General features: G+C 34.0%; 1 protein-coding gene across 2 annotated transcripts in view; it reads right to left on the bottom strand.

Moving 5' to 3' along the window:
* The window catches only part of LOC136985977 (ATPase family AAA domain-containing protein 2-like), a 119,469-nt gene extending 97,593 nt beyond the window's left edge, over positions 1-21,876 (bottom strand). The window contains exons 1-3 of one of the 2 annotated variants that reach the window (XM_067283400.1): positions 21,699-21,876; positions 21,420-21,585; positions 10,653-10,767 (exon numbers count right to left, since the gene is read on the bottom strand). In XM_067283400.1, coding sequence (XP_067139501.1) covers positions 10,653-10,767; positions 21,420-21,530 — 226 coding nt within the window. In that variant the 5' untranslated portion in view covers positions 21,531-21,585; positions 21,699-21,876. Of the gene's footprint in view, positions 1-10,652; positions 10,768-21,419 lie in introns of both variants that reach the window. The other variant, XM_067283399.1, reaches the window with a different exon arrangement.
* Positions 21,877-22,542: the final 666 nt, after the last annotated feature.

Here is a 22,542-nt window from a genome sequence, read left to right as displayed (position 1 = left end):
TAGTAAAGAAATACTTGATAAACCGTCTTAACATCCCAGAAAATTATGATAAATACTTTGTAAACGGTTTATAAGCTTTGTCGGAAACTTAAAGCTGCCAGAAAAGAAAATTAATGTTAGCAAACTAAGTATGTAAATAAGGGGAGTAACCCAGCTGAAGTGTGACGTCATCTCACAGTATAAAACCCGTACGTTAACCGAAGGAGGAGGAGGTGAATTTCCGGGGAGGTGAATTCCAATTCGAGGCAACTTTGAGAGCGAGGTGAATTCGAAAGCGAAGTGTTTTCTGATAGAAGTCCAGATTGATAATTGGACAATCCAAGGTGTTAAAGAGGAATTCGATTGACGATTTGACGATATCGAAAGGATTGAGGAAATAGGTTCTTCGTATAGTGAGGTGACGGATAGACGTGTAATTAGTAAGAAATTTTGTTCATAGTTTCTAAGTATTTGATTTGTCGAATTTTCAAAGGGGAATTAATATTAAGTTAAGCTAAATAGCTGAGTTTATTGTCGGGTTGACTTGTTGATTTCGTTAATAAATTAATTTTGTTTAAATTATTGACATTTGTACGTAGTAAATTCTAGTTACTAATTAAATATATTTGAACTTTTTGATTTGACTTGATATTTATCATTATTATTACTAATTTTTTGGTGCACGCTTAAAAGCCCAGGCCTGGCAAACTAATCTCAAATCCGCGTAAAGTACCCGTTAGGTTAACGGAAGTTTTACCGACCGCAGTTAGTGTCGGATTCCTAAGATACTAAAAATAGTACTTTACATCATGTGCTTACTCCCGTTGCTAAATTTTCCAGTGGGACAGCATAGACCCCCGATTTCTCGAGCGTGGAGAGCTTGTCTCTGTCGTTACACAGAAGCTTGCGTAAGCTTGGAAGTGGAGCTAATGGTAGTACCAGGTTGCGCTTCCTAAATATTCTGCAGATACGTATAGAGGGGGTCCGAGGTATGGCAACAATGTTTGAATCACCGAAACCTCCCTCTTGCTGCTTAGCGTAGTGCTTGGAAACAATGATTTCTTTACCCTACTGAGCACATGTGTAAATTTTGCACGTGAGAAGCCAGCTGTGCATACTGCCAAATTGATGTTATCTAACTCGATATTGGCCAGCTCCTGCGTGGAAGAAAGCAAAAATGCCCTTCTTATGAGGGAGGCGATGGCTGCGTTGACATATCGAGAAGGCTGAAAGGCCTCTGCTGGGATGATGTACGGAGCTACATTGGACTTGTGGTGTACCGAGAATTGTAGACCTTCCGGAGACTTACGTATACACAGGTCTAAGAACGTAATTGCACCGTCGTTCTCTTTCTCCCAGGTAAAATTAATAGAGGGGTATACACTTGAGAGGTGTTGCTTAAAGGTAAGAAAGGCCTCCTCTGTGTCTTCCCACACTACTAAGATGTCGTCTACATAGTGCAGATACAAGCCCGAGTAGTGGATAGCAAGTGGGGAATCAAACATTCTGCGCTCTATCTCTCTCATAATGAGTTTCGCTAAGATGGCAGATAAAGGAGAGCCCATGGGGACCCCTTGCTTTTGTAAATAAATTCTCTGGTTGAAACGGAAGTAGTTATGCTCAGTGACGAAAACGAGCACATCTTGTAAATCAAGTACCTGCTGAAAGCTGAAGCCGTTTTTTAGTAGGAGAGAGTTAGCCAGCATCAAAGGTGGGTACAGAAGGGTATAAAGAAACTACATCTAGCTTGTAGAAGGTGTAGGCGTTGTGTGGTAGAACTCCGATGCTTGACGCGATGTTGGACTTGGCAATAACAGAAGAGGGAGTAACGTGTGGGGAATCCGGAACTATGGTGCGCAGAAATTTAGCGAGCGCTTTCTCTAAATAGTAGGTGCGATGAGACCGTTTGTTTACTAGCGGGCGTAGCGGCCAATTTGCTTTATGGGTTTTTGGTTGGAAGAACAACCTAGGACACGCAACGTTGGGGGGAGGATCAAGAGGCCCAGTTAGGGTTGTGGAAACTCCTGGTAGTGCGATGATTCTTCTTGCTTTCCATAGTGTCGTTGGAGTGGGGTCCTCACTCAATTCCGAGGAGTGCGACTGCGTTAGAAATTCGTTGGCCCTGGTGAGAAAGTCACTTTCTCTGCACAAGACAAACCTCTTGTCCTTGTCGGAGATGAGAAGTATCAGGCTGGCTCGTCAAGAAAACGCTCCACCGCTCGATGGTCCACGACGCCATTGGGTTTACCAGAGCTTTGCTTTGCCGTAGCAAGACTTGCGAGTATAGACAGCTCCATTTGTGCACATGCAGCATCCGTTTGGCAGGACTTAAGCGCTGCTAATGTGGCCGAGATCAACCGGGAAAGATTGTTGCTGGGGAGAGGAATGCACTTAGGTCCCCGCTGTAGAACTCTGTGCACATCACTGGGCACATTTTCATCCGTATAGTTGTAATATGGGGTACTCGTCTCCACCTTGTTCTGCTTGCGCACCGAACGTTCTAACCATAGAAGCTTGCTGCTTAATTTCTTTTCTAACATCTGGGCGGAATAAGAAGCTATACTGTGGAGTTTACCCAGCTGCTCGTAGAGTGAAGTTGGGTGACACACCTTGGTGAACTGAATGTGCGCTGTGTAGAGGTTGAGCTCTGTTTCTGCGAGACACTTCCGTTTACTCCTGATCAACTTTACAAGTAGAGATCTTTCCACACTCGGAAGGTACGCCGTAGGCACAGTGAAAACGTCTTGTACTTTAGGGAAATAGACTTAGGTACCACCCTTTGCGTCCTGCAGCTTAGCAAGAAGTGAAGTTGTGCAAGTTGCTTGTGCCACTGTTTCTTTAGTTTCAGCAACTTGTAAATTTGGGTCATGTTATTCAAGTGTTTAAGCACGTTTTAGCGTTATCTAATATACAATTAGCGTGAGCGCGGGTCTGTGCATGCGCGGCCTCGCTAGTCACAGAGCCAGATGGTCAATTGGCTTTCCCGTTTTGAATTTTTGCTTTACGTTCGTAACGGCTTTGGTAAAGCTTTATGCGTTCTATTCTGCATCGGATTTGTTCCTTTTTAAAGTTTTTCAGCAAATTTATGCACTCGCCTGAAGATGACGACAGTAAGGTTCATCGAAAGTACTTGCGACAAGCAAATGTGTATATAACGCTGAACTCAGTGAACTTTTCGCAATTATTTTATTTATGTACATAAGGTACGCTTGAAAATACAGTACTGTATGTAAAAACAAACACTATCTATAACTTGACTAAAATCTATATATTCGACATCATTTCAATTACAAAACATCACTTAAAAAAGTGAATAATTTTTGTTTGCTTGCTTTTTGATAACTTCTGTATCATTTCCCTTTTGAAAGATGCTAATTGCAACAATCTGACACTGATAATATTTTCTTGTGAGTCAACTCATTTTATAACAGTTTCCATGGCTGTTATTGCTTCTTTGGTTGTTGGCAGTATATCGGCTATCCCACCGACACTTTCTTCATCATCTGTTTCTTCTTGACAATCTTCATCACCGCAAATGGATTTGATAATCATTTCATCAGTCATATATCTTCTCTAACGTCTCATATGTCAGACAAATATCTTCTCTAGTGTCCATATCTAACCAATCAGTCAAAGAATCATTAGTTATTTCTGGCTCATTCAATATTTCCTGGATATGAGAAATTTCAGCCTCAGTGAAAATATTATCTGAAGCTGAATCTGAATGTGTTGTGGTTTGGTTGAGATCAACTTGATTATTAGATTCATTTAATTTATTCTAACAGTTTCTAATTGTCTCTGACGTGATTGCCTGCCAGGCAAGTCCAATACTGTAGGACACGTCTTTGAGATCCATTTTTTTTTAAAAATATGTTGACGTCAATGTCTGATGCTAATAATGACTTCATCATTTCTCTTTGGTAATTTGTTTTGAAAGCACTAATAATGCCTTGATCTAAGGGTTGTATAGGAGCAGTAGTATTTTTTGGAATCTACATTACTTTTATTTTATCATCATCAGACACAAGGTTATCAGCCGGTGGATGAGCTGGGTAATTATCTAAGAAAAGCAAAGCTTTTGTATCTAGATTCAATCCTCTCAGAAATTTTCGCACAGAGGGAACAAAGGTATTGCGAAACTAGTCATGAAATATGTTATAAGTCATCCAAGCATAAATGCTTGGATGACTTATAACATATTTCAAGCTGTTTTATGCTATACATATTTCTAACATATTTTATGCTGTTTTTATAAACAACTGGCAGAGATTTTATATTGATTGACTTGAAACATTGTGGGTTTTGACTTTTACCTATAATGAGTGGCGTCAACTTGTGATTACCAGCTTTCTTTACACAAAATAAAGCTGTTATCCTTTCCTTGCTTAGTTTTAATCCTGCCTTTTGTGGGTTACTTTTTAGATCTAAAGTTTTACTTGGCAACATTCTGTAATATAATGCAGTCTCATCAGTTATAAACTTGTGCATCAGTATACCCTTCTTTCTTAATGGAAATTGTGAACTGTTTGGAAAATTCTGCAGCACCTTCAATATCACTAGACTTTGCTTCACCAGAAATGGAAATTTGGAAGATGCCATGTCGTTTTTGCCAACGCCACAACCAACTGTCAGAAGCCTTAAAATCTCCTTCTGCTTTTAAGCTTACATGGAATTTTTCAGCCTGCAACTTTAAAGCAGTTCCAGATATGAAAATACCTTCACTTCTTTTTTGCACAAACCATGCATAGAGGCAATCGTCAACATTTTGATTTTTTCCCAAGTCTTGTCTTTTTTCGAGTAAGCTTAGCATCTCGGTCAAGCTTATCAACAAATGATTTCAGTTTTGTTTCCTCTGCCATCCAACCCCTTACAGTTCCTTCGGGTATGCCATATTCTCTTCTTATGTTTGCTTTCGAAACTCCGCTCTTTACTTCAGCAATAATGTCAAGCTTTTCTTTTACTCATCATGCATGCAATAATTAAACACTATTCAAAATACACGCAGGAACTCAATACATACACAATTACTCAATACACAGTAACAATAAAATGCACTACTCACTAATGCCACATGGACCTGTATAAACATGTTTGAGCTTATTGCATTGCAAACATCACCCGTGCTATAACCAAGTGCACGGTATAGCGAGCAGCGCTATAACGAAGGTCCACTGTAATTTCAGTTTGAATCAAATTTTTGAAATTAGATGATAAAAGTTATGTTAAATTAGCATATAACAAACTATAAATTAGGTTCAAAAATAAACAATTATACATATAATTGGACTTTGGCATTGAAAAATCTGTTAGATCAACATGGTTTTTCCCCTTTTCATGGTTGTCTCTAGATCCTCATCTCATCAAAAACTCTCAAACATTAATTCTAAAAGTGTGCCATAAACAAAGCATACAAGAAGATTCTTTGTTGGAAAAGAACAAGTATTTTTAATTATATCACAATATTAAAGTAACTTTTATGTGCGAGATTATATTTTTATGTACATAAATTATCATGTAAAACAATTAATCCTGGACCTGAAACATGGTCAAACTTATATTTTGACATATAATAATAGACTTATATTACAAATTCTCTCAGAATCTATATATCTTCCTCATACACACCAGGGTGTATATTATATAATTAGAACTCACTTGTGCCTGTGACCGGTGTGAAATTAATTAATTCAAGTTAACGAACGTTTTCTGGACGCCTTCCGTGTCCTTCTTCAGGTTAAACTGCTGGATTCTATTATTTTTTAAAAAACGCTGTTCCGATCTTTTAAGAACGAATTTGAATGATGATAGTTCGAAAGCGCGATGACCATCGCACATGCGCTATATCTGTCGTGTTCCATGTCGTACTGTATTGTATTCGTTTTTAATGTTGGTATTCTTTTTTATCTTGGGGTCACATGACTTCATGTGTCATCGGACCCAAATAAATCTGCATGCATCCTCTTGTAATAAAGTTTGCCAAGCAAGAGAAAGAGCTATCTCGTCGCGTGAATTAATGCATGTTGTTTTAGTTTGCGCTTTATGTATCTCTATCGCTTCCAGCCATTTAAGGTGTTCCATTTGAGTTGTTTTGGTTATTAGCGTGGTCCCCGCGAAGTCCACATTAATGCCCGGTTCAGAAGCGTACACTGCGAGTGACGTGGTAGCTCTGTTGTATCTTATATCCGCCTTGTGCTCTTTAACCCTGACTTCCATAGAGCGTTTCATTGATCCTATGTAGATCAGATCCCTATTAAATCTCTCGTCTTTTATCGGGATTCGGAAGGCATCCAGAAAACGTTCGTTAACTTGAATTAATTAATTTCACACCGGTCACAAACACAAGTAAGTTCGAATTTGTAATAATTGAAATATACAAATGTATGAAACTTGGAAACATTTATTTTTTCATTGCGTGAAATTTGAAGCAAGCAGGAAAAGTATTTGAAGAGATATGAATCCTCGAAAGATATAATTAATTTATTCTCTTTTTCAAAAATTATTATTGTGTATTTTATGTATTATCTTGTACTAAGCTATTACATTAATTTATTAAATTGCACTAACTTCAGTTTTATGTTATACTTTAATCCCCTTTTCAATGAACTAAAGTTCATACAATAAAGAATTGAATTGAAAAAATAATTTTCCCAACTCAGAGGGTCTGTAGCATGTTCTGCTGCTTCAAATGAAACACTTGGGTAAACAGGTATTTCAGATAATGCACTTGCGCATTTAGGTTAAATAAAAATTTTTTGTACAAAGTCACCAATGCTTGAGCTATACAACTGGAGTTCAAATCAGTTCCCTATCACCATAGAATGGTAACTTAACATGTTGATAACTTTTGCCATTGAGCTTCAACAAACATGGGTGCCTTCAGGATACAATATTCATGCAAGATGGTGCACCACCTTACATTACTCACTGTGTTCAATATGTGTTAAAGCAGACTTTATTATACACTCAAACCTGTTTTTGTGCAGTCTTTTTTTGTGCGATTTTTTTATATGTGCAATGTGTTTTGTGCAATTATTTTTGTGCAGTATACCAATTTGATTGAAATTCATATACCACACACAAAAAATCACACAAAACAAATCACACAAATAAAAAAATCGCACAAAAAAAGACCGCACAAAAACAGGTTTGAGTGTATATAAAAATATGCATGCTTTAATTGCATACTATGCAATAAAATAAAATTTGTATTTGAAATAAAATCTTATTTCAAATACAGTTAATATTGCAATTCTAGCTTAATTAAAGCATAGCTAATTCCTTTATATTCAAAACATATTGTAATTCTTTATCTACAAAACCAAGAAAATAAAAAACACTGAAAACATTCCATCACCATTATAGGTGTAGGCCTAAATGTTATATATAATTTATAATACAAGATAATTTTTAATCATTGTTTCAAGTAAAATTAATAAATTATATTGCAATAGAAGTTCAATTCAAACAAAATTAATTTTTAGTTTATATTGAAAAAGCAATTTGTAACTTATATAATGCAAGTATAAATGAATAAGATAAAATTATTCATATTTGAAACCCAAGACACTTAAATCATAATATAAAAACATTAGCATCGCTCCTGTTTCTGCTTGCATTCTGTTTCTTTCTGATGAATATACTATACCACCAACACTGAAAAACCTTTTGCTTTCAACTGAAGAGATTGATGCACATATATATTTTCTGACAAGAAGAGTGAATACAGTAATACCTCGGTTTTCGTTGATTTTGGTTATCATCGGTTTCAGTTTTCATCAATTTTTTAATGAAAAATTTGTCTCAGTTTTCGTCAGCGTGTCCAAGTGACCTCACTGCTAATTTTGTGAAAACAAAGGGCAACCCATGCGTTTTCCAACTCAGTGTAATGTTATTTCTTGTTGTGTGAGCATTACCCTGTGACTGCCCACTACTGGTCAACAGTTCTGTTTCCTGAACACTGGGAGTTCAGTCGTGGGTTTACGCTTCGCCAAGTCAGATTGGCCACGTGAAGTTTTCTGGGTTTTCTCCACGTCTGTAACACCTTAAATGGATTTCCCAGAAGGCATTATTCCCCTCGATATGACCATCATAAACACATACAACTATTATTATATGACAATTACGTCACACTTTACCACAGGGCAATATAGGCTAGAAGCTCATGTCCAACTAGCTTCTACAAGACAAGACATTACCCCGTGCATCTAGTCAAACAATTCCATTGCTACGAGAGAATTCTCTCATATTAAATGATCAGTGTGCTGTCCAATCTTGGTTTACAGTTAAATTCCATTGCTTTCCTTTAGATTAGTCTTTTATATTAATTTCTTATTCAACACTATACAGGTATTCCTCACTTTATGACTAAGTTCCATTCCGACGACTACGCCATTAAGCGAATTGGTCGATAAGCGAGATGCTTCCACCGGGAATATAGGATCGTTGTAAAATTATACAAATTATGCAACAAACTTCAAATTTATTCATAAAAAGACTATTATAGTACACTATTTGCTTATTATAGTACTATAAGACTATTATAGTAGGCGCAAGCCTATTACAGTACGCTTAGTGCACGTCACCATTCGCCACTGACCAACACTCAAGCTGAGAAAGGGGATTCCTCGAATTGCAGGTCGAAACTCAATTGGTCGTTAAGCAGATAGGTCGTAAAGTGAAAAGTACCTGTATTAATTCTCTATAAAATGTGTTTTTGGTATGTATTTTGGAGTGTCTAGAACAAATTAATTGAATTTACATTGATTCATATGGAAATAATTGCCTCGGTTTGTCAGTTTCAGATTTCACCGATTGTTTTCGGACGGATTATCAACGAAAACTGAGATATCACTGTATTAGAAAAGCTGCCTTTGATGACTTTCCACCACTGTAATAGGCTTTCATCATTATTTACTATTTTTGAAGTTTGCAAATTATTTATTGTTACTTCATTTTTCATCTCATTTTCTTTACCCTTCTTGTCTTGACTTCAATTTGGCATTTGGTCTTCCGTATGCTAACCCACAAATTCTCCTTAACTGGCAATGCATCCACACAGTAAGCAGGAGTTGAGGGTTCAAATCCTACCCACAAGTCCTACTCCAGGCAGATTCTTTTCCTCCAGAATATTCTAAATTATTTAATTTAATTATAATTATTAAATTTAAAAAGAGATGGTGCTTAATGCTTCCCTCGAGTGATAAATTATTTAGAAATTAATTAAAATAACTGCAGAAAAGTAGCCTGACATAATCCAGTAGTTGTTTGTCTTATCAAAACGAGTATTTTTGACATGCTTTTTTGTTTAAAAAAAGTACAGTGCAAACCTATAAAAACATGTGTGATGTATGGTGAAGATGTCTTGAAAGAATATGATTGCCAGAAGTGGTTTGTGAGATTCTGTTCTGGAGATTTTTCTGTCTGAGACCTATCACCACAGACAGGCCACATTGACAAAGTGAAGGAGCTAACTGACAGCAATCTAAACTACACGACAGGAGATTGCAAACATTCTTCAAATACCCAAACTGAGTGTGAAACAATCTGCATCAACTTGGCTATGTTAGCAAGCTCAACATTTGGGGGTTCTGCACAAATTGACTGAACTTTCCTTTCCATCTGCAATTCACTAAGAAAACAAAGAAAAAGATCCATTCTGGGTATCCATTCTTGTATTAGATGATAATGAATGATGAAACTGTACAACAATGTCTAATGCAAACAATTGTGGGGGCTGCATGGCAAACCACCACAAACCATTTCAAAGGCAGGGCTTGTACCTAAACAAGATCATGCTTACAATTTAGTAAGACTGGAAGGGTGTTGTGTTCTACAAGATGCTTCCAGAGCAGAACAATCAATTTGGATGTGTACTATGACCATGGGCATTTGAAGAGAGGGCCAAATGGAAGACTCAAACCCCTCCTGGGATTGAGTAAAAACTTCTACAAATTGTAAGTGTAAAAGTGATTGAGATGTGTAACCTTACACCCTCAACCATGAGATGCTTTGTCTGTCTTTTTGTATTGATGCAATGCTGCATTGTATAATTTGCCCATGAAAAAAATCCAAAGAATTTATTAAATAAAAATTTATTGAATTAAAATAATTATTTGTCTCCAAGCTTTGCCTTGCCTGGAAATTTTCTGCAGATGCCCATGACTGTGGCCAACAGAACAAATTGAATGCAGCTATCCACTAGTGTCCAGAATTGATAAACCAGAGGAGTGTCATCTTTCATCACCACAAACATCAGACCTCAATCATCCTTGCAAACATGGCAAAAATTATTGAAATTAGGCTGGGAGGTCTTGCCATATCTTCCATATTCACCAGATTGTCTCTGATTATCATTTGTTTAGCTCTCTTCAGAAGTCTTTAAATGGACAGTGCTTTGTTTCTAAGGAAAGTATCAAATGTTATTTGGAGTAGTGTTTTGCCAAGAAAGACAGTAAGTTCTTTGAGCAAAGAATTATGGAGCAGTCCAAAAGACAGTAGATCAAAATAGCCTATACATTAATGAATAAAGTTATTGTTTTCTCTAAAAAAAGTGATTTTCATTTACACATTAAAAAAATTGTATGGACTTATTGGCCAACCGTAATTTCATAAAATTTATTATTATTATATTTTATAATGAATGAAAAATAAATATTAATAAGGAAATAGATTACCTGCATTTCTTTTTCCATATTTAGATAACTTCTCATCATTTGGTGTCAATTCTCGTTGTCGCCTTTTTCTCGGAAGTCTATATTCTGTGTCGTCTGAATCAGAAATCTGTGATATCTAAATCAAAAACTCTTTATTTAACAAGTCAGCTTATAATATGAAATAATTATAATATAATATTGTTTTATGCAAAGATTTTGTGTCAGAATGTTCCATGTAAAATTGAAATTCCATATATTGTGTCCACTCCAAATAGTCTCAGACAACTGCCTAGAACAGCAACAGCAAATCTTTTCCTGAAGGTAGGTCAAAACTGAATTTGAAATTTAGTAACTCCAAATCACAAGTCAAATATTAATTTAAATAATTAAAAACAAATAAGAAAAAACAAATTTACAAATTTTACTATTTAACTTTTTAATCTATATCAGAAAAATAACAACAAACTCTGTGCACAGGTTACCAGTAATAATGTGATTACAAATGAAACAAATATTTTGTTTAATGAGAAATCTCTTCGTTAATTAGCAGTATTATTACTTTTAACTCTAATCCTTTTATATCAGGTTTTAGTTAGTAATTCATACAGCAATCAAAATTGTACATGGTTAAACCACTGGATATTTGTTTGCTGTATGAAATACAATACCTGATATAAAAGGAATTATAGAGTTAAAATTAATGAAAAATCTCTTGTTTATTTGATGATGATTACCTCTGTGCATTCAAAGCTTAACCTAACTATTTACTAACCACAAAAAAATGAAACTGCTTATATCAATCCCACATAAAACAAGACTACTGTATAGTCACACTTCCCATTTATTTGCTTTCATATCAGATCTACTTAATGAACTTAAAGCTGAGAAATGAAATTACTCAAAAGTTCAACATCTTACTATCTCAAAAAACTGGATAACAATAAAAACACACAAGAAGACCCAAAATCCAGCACAAAAAGATTTTTTGGTTCTTTTCTGTTAATGGCATGCCATTCGTAATTGTAATCAGAAAAGTAACAGAGTAATAAAACTCTATTACTTTTCCATTACGTCAATAAGACAACTGCATCATGCATTGGATAAGTAGATTAAAAGTAGAATAAAAATCAAGTGGATTTTATAAAACAAAATAATTACAAAGATGGATTAAAACAAAACAAAGAAAATCAAAACTTGTTAATTTCTTAAACTGCTTTGCATCTTTTTGTGTCATTTTTATTGAGACATTTGACATCACATGTACTGTACAGTACATTTCTATTAAAATTATTGGAAGATGGCTGGTAACATGAACTTCAATGTGGTAATGTTACCTCTGAGTCTTACGATTGCTGTTCTTGTTGAAATGCTGCTTTTTTTCACTTTAGAGTGAATGGATTGCATGATATGGCAATTGCCAAAAGACAGTCTGCAATTAACTTTTTCCAAGTCAAAGGTATCATACATACTAAAAGAATTTGTTCCAGAAATTAGAGAATGAAGTTAGATTTTGCTAAGTACTGAAGTGGTGACACAACATAAGATCATGCTACAAGGAAAAAGGTTTGCAACATCAAAATTGATTTGAAGGTTCCCATATTTCTTTTCTGATAGCTTTTCAATTTATTTACTTTTCATGTCAAGAGCTCACATCAATAGAATTTTGTAAATTACAGTTAGGAATGAATCACTGTAAGACTGTTGATTGGAATAATTACATGAATGGGTTATGTGCTAATTCATTCTTTCTCAACCATCAGTAAAAATCGGCAATGAAAACAAAGTCATAGAAGTCAATGAAAGTCTCTTTACTTGCAGAAAATACCATATTGGGCGTGTTTTTCTGTCACAGTGGGTATTCGGTGGGATTTTCCATGAGTCGAAAGAGTAACATAAAAATCACTAACAGTAGAATGTAGACAAATTAAAAACTACAGAACATTAGAGAATCTCTAATGTTCTGTAGTTTATCAATCCCAAGTCAAGTTCCATGCTTGATGCAGCTCCTCAAGAGGCCAAAAACATTCCATTTTGTATTTAATTCAAATACATATTATTTGCTGAAAGATTGTATGCATGGTATGTATACAATCATGTTTATTAGTTAAGATGCCAGACCATTTGGTGAAAACTTTGATTACTGTGATATGGGAGGATGTGACAGAAGAGAGTATAATTTACTCTGGCTGTTGGAAAGCATATAAACAAGATGAATTAGGTCTAAATTATTTAAATTATTAAATTTACCAAGAGATGGTGCCTAACACCTAACTCTAGTGCCAAATTGTCTTATAAAATTATTAATATTATAGCAGTTTCTAGCCAGATAATATTCAGCATTGTGTGTAGCTTTAGAAGATGCAGGATACAAACACTTGTGAATTAATTGTATGTACAACTTTATCAATCCAGAAAACAGATGTCATATGCATATTGTTGAAAGATTATGGAAAGTGCAAAATGGCAAAATAAATGATAGTGCAGCACTCCTAGTCACTATGTAGATTCCTACCTAACTGAGTTCATGTGGTGTCAATTGCATGCAAAGACACAAATGTTTTCAGCAATGTTAAATGAAATCCACAACTTTATTCATCCTGTATAATGTAGAGAGTCCTATACGTATTTTTATTTGTTAATTTCTGTACATGCCCATGTTTCTCGAAATGCACTTTACACATAATAAAATAGCCATTTCTTTATAAGGTGCTATATATATTAAGTGGTGTCCCTTTAACATAAAAGTACTGATTTTTTAATTTAAAACAAATGTTAAATAATAGCACACAGCAAAACTGGAACACCTATATGCAATTTCCAGCAAATAACCATAATCTTCTAATGTTTTTGGCTACAATTTAGAGGCCCTCATCAGGAAATAAAACACACAACAGTTTTAGAGTTTGACAGAGAATTGAACACTAGAACCATGCTTTTTGTTTTATTTCCCGATCAGGGCCTCTAAATTGTAGCTAAAAACATTAGAAAATTATAGCTATTTGCTGGAAATTGCATATAAGTGTTAGTTTCACTGTTGTACTGTTTCAGTTTTGCTGTGTGTTGTTATTTAACAGTACATAATCTCTTGTACTTGTAATCATGACTGGTTCAATAAATATAATGCAGTGATCATATACATACTCTTCTACTTTCACCAACTATCCTATCTCACTTTATTCTTCCCCTTCACCTTCTGCTGTTAAATCTCTTTTACTCTCCCCTCACACTAGGAAATACCTCTGAATGGTCCTGGCTTTTCTGCCCCATTCATGTTGCAAATGATGAGGGCCTCTAAATTGTGACCAAAACATTAGAACATTACGGTTATTTGCTGGAAATTGCATATAGGTGTTAGTTTCGCTAAAACATGTTTTCAGTAGTTTTAAACAACTCATCAGGTTCTGAACAACATTCAAATATAAAATTGTACACAAAATAGAATTTTTTTAATTTTAGAGACACTCTCTCGATTGCATAGTCTATGGTGACATTACCACCACTTTGATGTTATTTTTGATTTCATATAAAGATCTCCAGTCCTGTGCTAATGTGTTATTGTTCTTATAATTAATCACTCAGTCCTTCTTGCATTCCTTACAAATTTCTAGTTTTTATAAGTGTTCAATGTTGAAAAAATCTCTTGAATAATGTAATAGACTTGCTTGGGCCAGGTGAGTTTGTACATCTACATCTGATGCAAAGATGTAGATGTAAGCTGTATAAGCTTTAGCATCAGATGTACAGTACAAGCTTTAGCATCAGATGTACAAGCTTTAGCATCAGATTTCAATGTACTCTACATCTGATACTAAAGCTATGGTTATCTGTCCTTTCCTAATCAATACCATATGTTCCTGTAGGCATTGATATAATGGTTATGTTGTAGGCCCAATATATTGTAGCTGTCTGCCTATTCTATTATCCATTACAGGCACAGAATAAACCCCCAGAAGATTATGACTGTTGTGGAAATCTTTGTTGTTTCTAAGCAAAGTATGCACTGCGGGACTTCTCCTATGGACTAAGGTAAGGTTATTATTCTTGGCAATTTCCCTGAAGTTGCATATCACGTGATTGTTGTATGTTACCATTCTGAATTTGGAGACTATAATTTTTTTTATTTATCCTGGTGTGATGTGAGTACTCATTAAGTAGCCCCTTGATGACTCTGAGATTGTATTCATACTGTGCTGCTATATTGGTAATAAATGATAATTCCTTATTTCTAGTTATGTGATCCAATGAACGTGCGTATGCTTTTTTTTTTTTTTATCAGATCTCCGAAACCAGTTAGTATAAGGTGAACAGGTCATGCAAGATTGCAGAACTAAAAATAGGATGCTATACTGGTCCTTAACAATGATGTTAACATCCAGAAAATGCACTGTGAAAGAATGTTCTTGCTCCAGGTGCATATGAAAGTCAGAGAGATTATTGCTGAGGCACTTTAGAACAAATGCACATTTGGTTTACTTATCCAAATGATTATGAAATCATCAACATACAGGAAATCCTCGTAAATTTGAACTCGGATAGTTCGAAATCCCATTAGTTCATAACTGTACTTTTTTCCTGGCCAGTGATATAGAGATTTACAGGTTAAGGAATTCAGTTAGTTTGAAATTTCAAAATTTCAAAATTTGAAGTGAAAATTCTGTCTGAACTGTTGTTAACTTGTTTGTCTAGATCAAAGTGCCTCTATGCTATAAGAGAATAATAGACCAAGAATGACTATAATCTGTTCAATATGGCTTTGGTATTACAGTAACACATTTTTGGGTGCAAATTTGTGGGATATTTTTTTAAATAGCTGTTACAATTTATAACTTTAAATAAGAAACTTTAAAATTACTGCATAAAATGATAATTATATGATGATTTTTACAATTTCTTTACTTATTGTAAGAGCTATTGTTACACTGCAATCAAGGCCACCTTACACATGGCTATCCTTTTTTTCACTTCTCATAAAATACAACTGGTTTTGAGATTGCAAGATTGGGCTACATGTAACAAACAGATATTTGTAGGATTCTAGGTTACTACATTTGGACAACTTATCATTTTTTAAGCCACTTTAAAAATAATTTGGACTACATTTCAAGGAATTCTTTTCTTTTTATAAAACCTATCTGGCAACCTGTGAGGTTCTCACCAAATGTGCTGTTTACCTGCAGTTTATTTATGGTTTTATTATTAATTATTAATTAACAAAAATAGCATTCTGAATGCATAACTGTATCCTATTCCAGTTGTTTAATAAATTACATCAGTTTTGTGACATATTGTACAGAAATATGTAAATCTCAAATACTTTGAAACTTGATAATTTGAAGTCGCAATTATTTTGTCCCTTGAATTTTGAAGTAATGAAGATCTCCTGTATTTGGAATACAAAATCTAAAATCCAATACTGGAGTACAGTGTTGTATCCAAAAACCCTTAGGTTCTTCTGAATAAAAATGGAAACTAATATGAAAGAAAAATAAATTTATGTGATATGATAATGAATTTTAACGTTTCATAGTAATTATAAATTATATAGAACTCCTAAGACATGAAAAAGTGAAGTGAATCAAATACCATTATTAACTAGGTGATCTTGTTATTTTAAATAATAGAGGATACGATAACAATTCCAAGAGCAATCTCTTAAGCAGACTTGACTACACTTACATATTCTCAAAATAACAACTTTTTAAAAAAGCTATTACAGTATTAAATATACAACTTTTACACAATAAAATTCTAAAGCAAAATTGAAAGGAAGGGGGTAAAAACAATTGAGAATTATTTAACATATTAAATTTAGACTGACAAGCTTCATGTCATTCTCAAATCTAGATAAAAAAAAAAAAAAAGGTCAATGTCAGTTTGGACACCAGCAACAAAAAGTAAGAGCAAAATTAAGAATCAAACAGAACTGATAGAAGTATTAATAAATAGTCTTTAATACACCAACAATGGCAACCATTATGAAAACTGGATAAGAATTAGGATACTTTAAGAAACAGATGCATTTAAATAAATTACCATAAAGATATGCTTTGTGATATTACTTCTAGAATTGTTAACAGCCAAGGATAAAAATACATCTTAAATATAAGAAACTATGTGAAAAGAAGAGAAAGTTATTATTAATTTTACTAGTAGTAATAACATTATGAATGAAACAAGACATCTCAAAATAAAAAGATGTCTTCAAATTGTAGATTTCACAAACTAATACATACAAATACATATTAAATAAGATTTAGTAATTACAACATAACAACGTGTGTGAAAATAATTTTGCTCAAATGAAACATAAATTATTAAAACTTTTAAACACTATTCAAATTAGGTAAATTTGTCTGGAATATATATAGACACCATTTTATTTAATGCAAGAAGATAATCTCTATCTGTTAACAGTTTCTTTTGCTTTATAGTCTTGTAAATAAAACCCCTGGCAAAAAGTATTTGAACATGATATAGGAAAATAAAATCATTCAGTTTGAGCTCATTTTAGAAGAAAATTATAATGAAATGTTCAAACAAAAATATATATTCTGTTCATTGGGTTATTAAATGTTAATCATTTTCATTTCAAATAAATAAATCAAACCATTTTCTCAAAAAAGAATTTTTACATTTATGTAAAAATTCTTTTGAATTCTTTTAAAGCAGTATTGGAAAAATGTTTTTGAACATGAGAAAATTGGAAGAAAGTATTTGAACAAACTTCTAAATTTACAGATTTGAACATTCTAATTTGAATAGAAGAAACAATTAGCTGTAAGAGGTGTGTTTGTACGATTTTCTAAGAAAACAGCAATATTTTATCTACCCATTTTTTCTTAAACAATGGTTCCAATCAAAGAGTTATTAATGATGTGAGAAAATAAATTATAAAGCTACTACAAGTTAGAAAAAAACTAAACAGAATTGCAATGTGTGCTGGTGTGTTGTTAGGAACTGTAAATTACACTTGAAAAAGTTTAAAGACACAGGACACAAAAAAATTGTCAGAAGTAATTGCCCTAAAAACCAGCATGGCTCAAGATCACCTATTGAAAAAACTATTTTTAAAACATCAAAAAATGTCTTTCAAACAATTGGGCTAATTGTTTTAACATATCCTTTTGATAAGTCAATAAAAACTTAAAATGTCTCCTAACAACAGTCATACTTATATTCAAATAAGATGTAGACAAAGAAACAGTTACAAGTGATAAAAATATAAAGTAAACAAATATATTTCTATTTTTCGGCTTATTGGAGTCACAGAAAACATAGTTTACTCATATTACTAAGCTCTTTTGGACATACAAATATGTCTTCAGAGTCAGAACCACCATATTTTATTCATTCTTATGCATCTTCAAAATACTTTTAAAGTCTGAACAATGAAGCATGTGCTCAAAGCAATTCTTTCTTCCATCTTACATACACCAACATTCTACTCTTCTCATTGTTTTTATCCCAACATCCACTTCCATGTCACTGAGACAAATTAACATCTGATACATTATCTCATTTCTTAAACACTGCTATTAACTATGCTACGTATCAATGCCCTGAATTCTGCTGCATAAACTGGAATTTAATAATTCACCATAGTAATGTTTAGTACATTGATATAAAGAATGATAAAAGTGAAATTACAAGTTAAAGAAAGAGTTGGTGTCAATTCATAATTTAAGGAGTATTTATGGTTCAAAGAGGCAAGAAATAGAGAGGTTAATAGAATGTATGCAGACAGATAATATTACAAAAAAGAGGAAGAGAGATCAAAGAATTGAGAGGATGCCCGTTCACTAAATGGAATGGAATAATAAAGACTTATGGCAAATAGCTGAAAAAAAAAAAAAAGGTAACTTTTAAAAGAAATGGGATGTGGTTTAACATGACACAGAATGAGAAACAGGGCTTGATGTTTGTAATAGAGGGAATATATGAAATTTCAATTGAGAAACAAGGTGAAGAAAAGTTTTACATATGAGACAAGGTTTAGAAGAATAAAATAGCATAAAAAAAGACAGAGAAAACTAACAAGAGTGTGGTTCTAGCACAATAGTCTATGATAAGGATGTACTACTCACAATTCTTCAGACTGGAGTGAAAGTATATAGTGCTAAAACACTATAGAACCTTAAATAAAAATCTCCAGCAAGTCCTAATGTCAAAGACTAACGGTTTTGATCCTCCCTCTGGATCTTCATCAGAACAATTCGAGAAATGGAACATTTTAAAAAATGCAACAATATTGGAAATGCAATGATTCCAAAGATATTTGAAAAGTGTTCCAAATCTAAAACTACTGACCTGACAAAGATCCAGAGAAAGGATCAAACACATTACTCTTTCTATGGGTTGAATACTTATTAGAGTTTTTATTTAAGAAGGTTCTGTAAAGTGTTTAAGTACTAGATAAAGATGTAAATGTAGGCTTTGAAAAGGCAAGACTCATAATGGCATTTTCCAACATAACATATTTATGGATTAAAGGAGAACTAAAATTTTTAAAGAAAGTTTAAGAAATGAGGTAATTAATGTGTGAGATGTGATAATTCATTTCAGTGACATGGAAGTGGATGGTGAAATAACAACAATCAGAGGAATAGAATTACTTTAACCACATGCATCATCGATTGAACTTTAAAAGTATTCTGAAGATGAAGAAGAACATTTGAATAATGGAGGTTCTGACCCTAAAGATGGGCTTGTAGGACCAAAAGAGCTTAGAAATATGAGTAAACTGTTTTCTGTGATTCCAATAAGCAGAAAAATAGAATTTGTTATTTATGAAGTGTGTTAATGATATATAAACACAAATAAAATTATTACTGTAATTTTCTTTGTAATTATTGTAATTATTTGTAAAATTATTATTGTAATTTTATTAATAACTTGATATAAAAAACTAAATAAAAATATAATGAACAAACAATCTCTGTGGCAACTTTCTCAAAGAAAATATCCAAGATAAATGAATGTCCTGGTGTTCAGACCATGCAATTTTTCCCCCCCACTCGACTTCAGATATTTTCAGCCTGCCAACTTCAACTCTGATATTTGTATACATATGATTCAACATTTCATCACTGAAATGTAATTCATTAAGCTAATTTACTAATTAGTGATGTACTGATGATTTAACTAGAGAATTGTAGCTATAATTTTTTGCTTTATTCAAAAGACAAAACATTACAAAAAAAATTAAAAATTTCATAAATTACTTGAACAACACTTACTGTTACAACAAAACAGCTTAGAAACTGGATTACATTTTCAAAGTGGAGTTTTAAGAGTTTGGTGGACATTTTACTGTTACAATATTGCTTATATAGAATTTGTTCTTAGAAATCTGTCAAGTCCTCCTTCATACATGCATGAAGATCATATTTAATGAACCAAAGTCCAAAGAATATTGCTCAACACTAACTTTTATTGTTGACAGTTCTGTAAGAACCAACATTACATCCTGAATAATCTCCAAATACATAGATATAGCTTCTTTAGCATATATTTTAGACATTCAGTCGATTTTTCAGCCTTCATTTAGATCCAATCCTACTTGAAATATGACATATAACCCCATTTTATTTCTTTTCCACAACTTTAACCATCAAAATTTAATACCATCAATAGAAATAATGCTGCCAAATTTTGTAATTTTACGTTTATCCAGTACTGAGATATATAGCAAAATAGATGTCAACACATGCACACAATTTTGTAAGTTTTTCATTCACATTTTCCAGTTCACTGACAAGTGAGTGTCAAACATTGAAAAATGAAAAAAAGCAGAGGGAACAAAATTAAACCAATACACCTTACATTACAGTATATTCTATAACAGCCAGGAAAGTAAAAATTATTATAAAATATAGAGACAGTTAAGGAGTTGGAGTCAGCAAAATTTTGCCAACACTGACACCCCGTAAATCGTCAATTCCCCGGCCGTCGGACAACGAACTTCAATCTATAAATCATATCTATCTCACACAAATCACATTTCTCAATAACATTTTCACAGATCAAACATCTAATATTTCGATAATCTTAACCTCAAAATACTGCCGCTTAAAACTGGTTACATTTGAATTAACAACACTAAAATGTATAATCCAGCCATTTTTATAAAACATGCAAACATTTTTGCCGGCATTCAAACCTCATTCCAACAAAGAACACAGACATAAAATTTCACAAACAAATTCAGAAAGGCACTCTAACTTCTGACGTTCCTGGTCAGAGAAAAGGTTCCGCCAGCACGTACCCACCAAAAGCAAGGATTGTGTGCCCTCCAAAATCCGGCCAACGGTCCCCAAGATGCAGTGGGTGGCAGGAACTCCCACACTCCCCGACAGGGTCGTCGGTCCTGGACTTCCGGGGACAGAGGACGAGACAAACTGCAACGGAACGGCCGGAGAAGAGGAGGCAGAGGATCCAGTCCATCCAGCCCCACGGGAAAAAGGTCCGAACCCAAGGGCGAAGGGACGACGTCGAGATCCCGGCGGGAAGCCAAAGACCTCTATAGAAACGAAATCCGGCCGAACTCGAACGAAAAGCGTAACACAAGAAAAGAACAAAAGGAAAAGGTAGAAGGGGAAGGTGCGGCCGAGGCAGCGTCGGAGGGAAGGGAAAATATCTGCGGAAAACAGAGAAGAAATCGTGGAGCTAGAACAAATGGACGGACGATAGAGGTAACAAACGAAGTAAAGGAAGAAGGAACGAAAAGGACCGACTCGCATAAACGGGAAACGGGGTAAACAATAGTAAGCAAAGCGTTTGCGTACTCACCGTCTCGACTAAATGCGGTAGAGTTTTTTTTCTTTTGGATCTGGTCTCGACAGTGTAGGCATTGGCGTTGGATAACTCGCTATCGACACCACGTTGTCTCGTTTTTACCATTTTTTACTCCTTTCAACACTCGATCCGATCATAACACTGGCCGACGGAGATGCCGCTACGAAGACCAAGAATACCAAATAACATGGGAAAGTCCAATCGTCCGACGGTTAAATTACTCGAAATTCTCGCCAAACGTCTCGACTTATCTAAACTTAATAGTTAACACACCTTTGCCAAAACGAAAACATCGCCGCCAGACGGAGGTCGTCGCACGACGTTGCCAGACGATAAAGACTTACGCTTGGCCGGATTTTTTCGCCCCATTTGGAAATTAACTTATTTCGCTAATGCCTCGTAATTAATATCGTCGAAAAACTGATTTCGGTGGTAAAGATATGGTACCGATTGCAGTCTGTACCATATCTTAATACCAGTCGAAGCCCATCTGACAGGCATACACGAAACACTACATTTCGTGGTTCTCGGACACTTTATGTACAGTACACAGGGCTTGTACTTTCCCGACTGTATACTGTATATACTGAACTTTACAAGGGAAAATATTGGAATCGTGTCAAATTTGACCATCCGAGTTTTTGCAAATCTTCACGTTTTAAGACCCCTGAACCCAAAATAGTAAACAAATCCAGCAACTAGTCGCGTAACTTTCCTAGCTGTTAAAATTTTATATAAAAAAATAACTTTTATGTTATTAATTAATCGTTAACAAATAAAATTGTATGTGGCGCCATCTGTTATGATATTTTATTATAAAAAAGTTTTTATTTTATTAATTATTACAAACTGGCAAAAAGTTGCACGTCTCGCTTATATAAACCCAGCAACTTATTTTATTTTTTGTTCTCAAATTGCATAAATATTTACTGTTATAATTTATAGTTAAAAACATTTAAATAGTCGAGAACAGCACAATATTACTATGAGGAGAATTTATTTCTTTAAAATGTTTCCACTACAAACAATAATCAAGATATAGATAAGATTTTAAGTGTTTTGAGATAACATAATATGCGATTCTTTTTTCAGTTGAAAAAATTTAAAGAAATAAATA

This window comes from Centruroides vittatus, unplaced genomic scaffold (genome assembly GCF_030686945.1).
Source record: "Centruroides vittatus isolate TY-2023 unplaced genomic scaffold, ASM3068694v2 contig_986, whole genome shotgun sequence".
Taxonomy (NCBI): domain Eukaryota; kingdom Metazoa; phylum Arthropoda; class Arachnida; order Scorpiones; family Buthidae; genus Centruroides; species Centruroides vittatus.
This window is presented reverse-complemented; position numbering and strand designations above follow the sequence as displayed.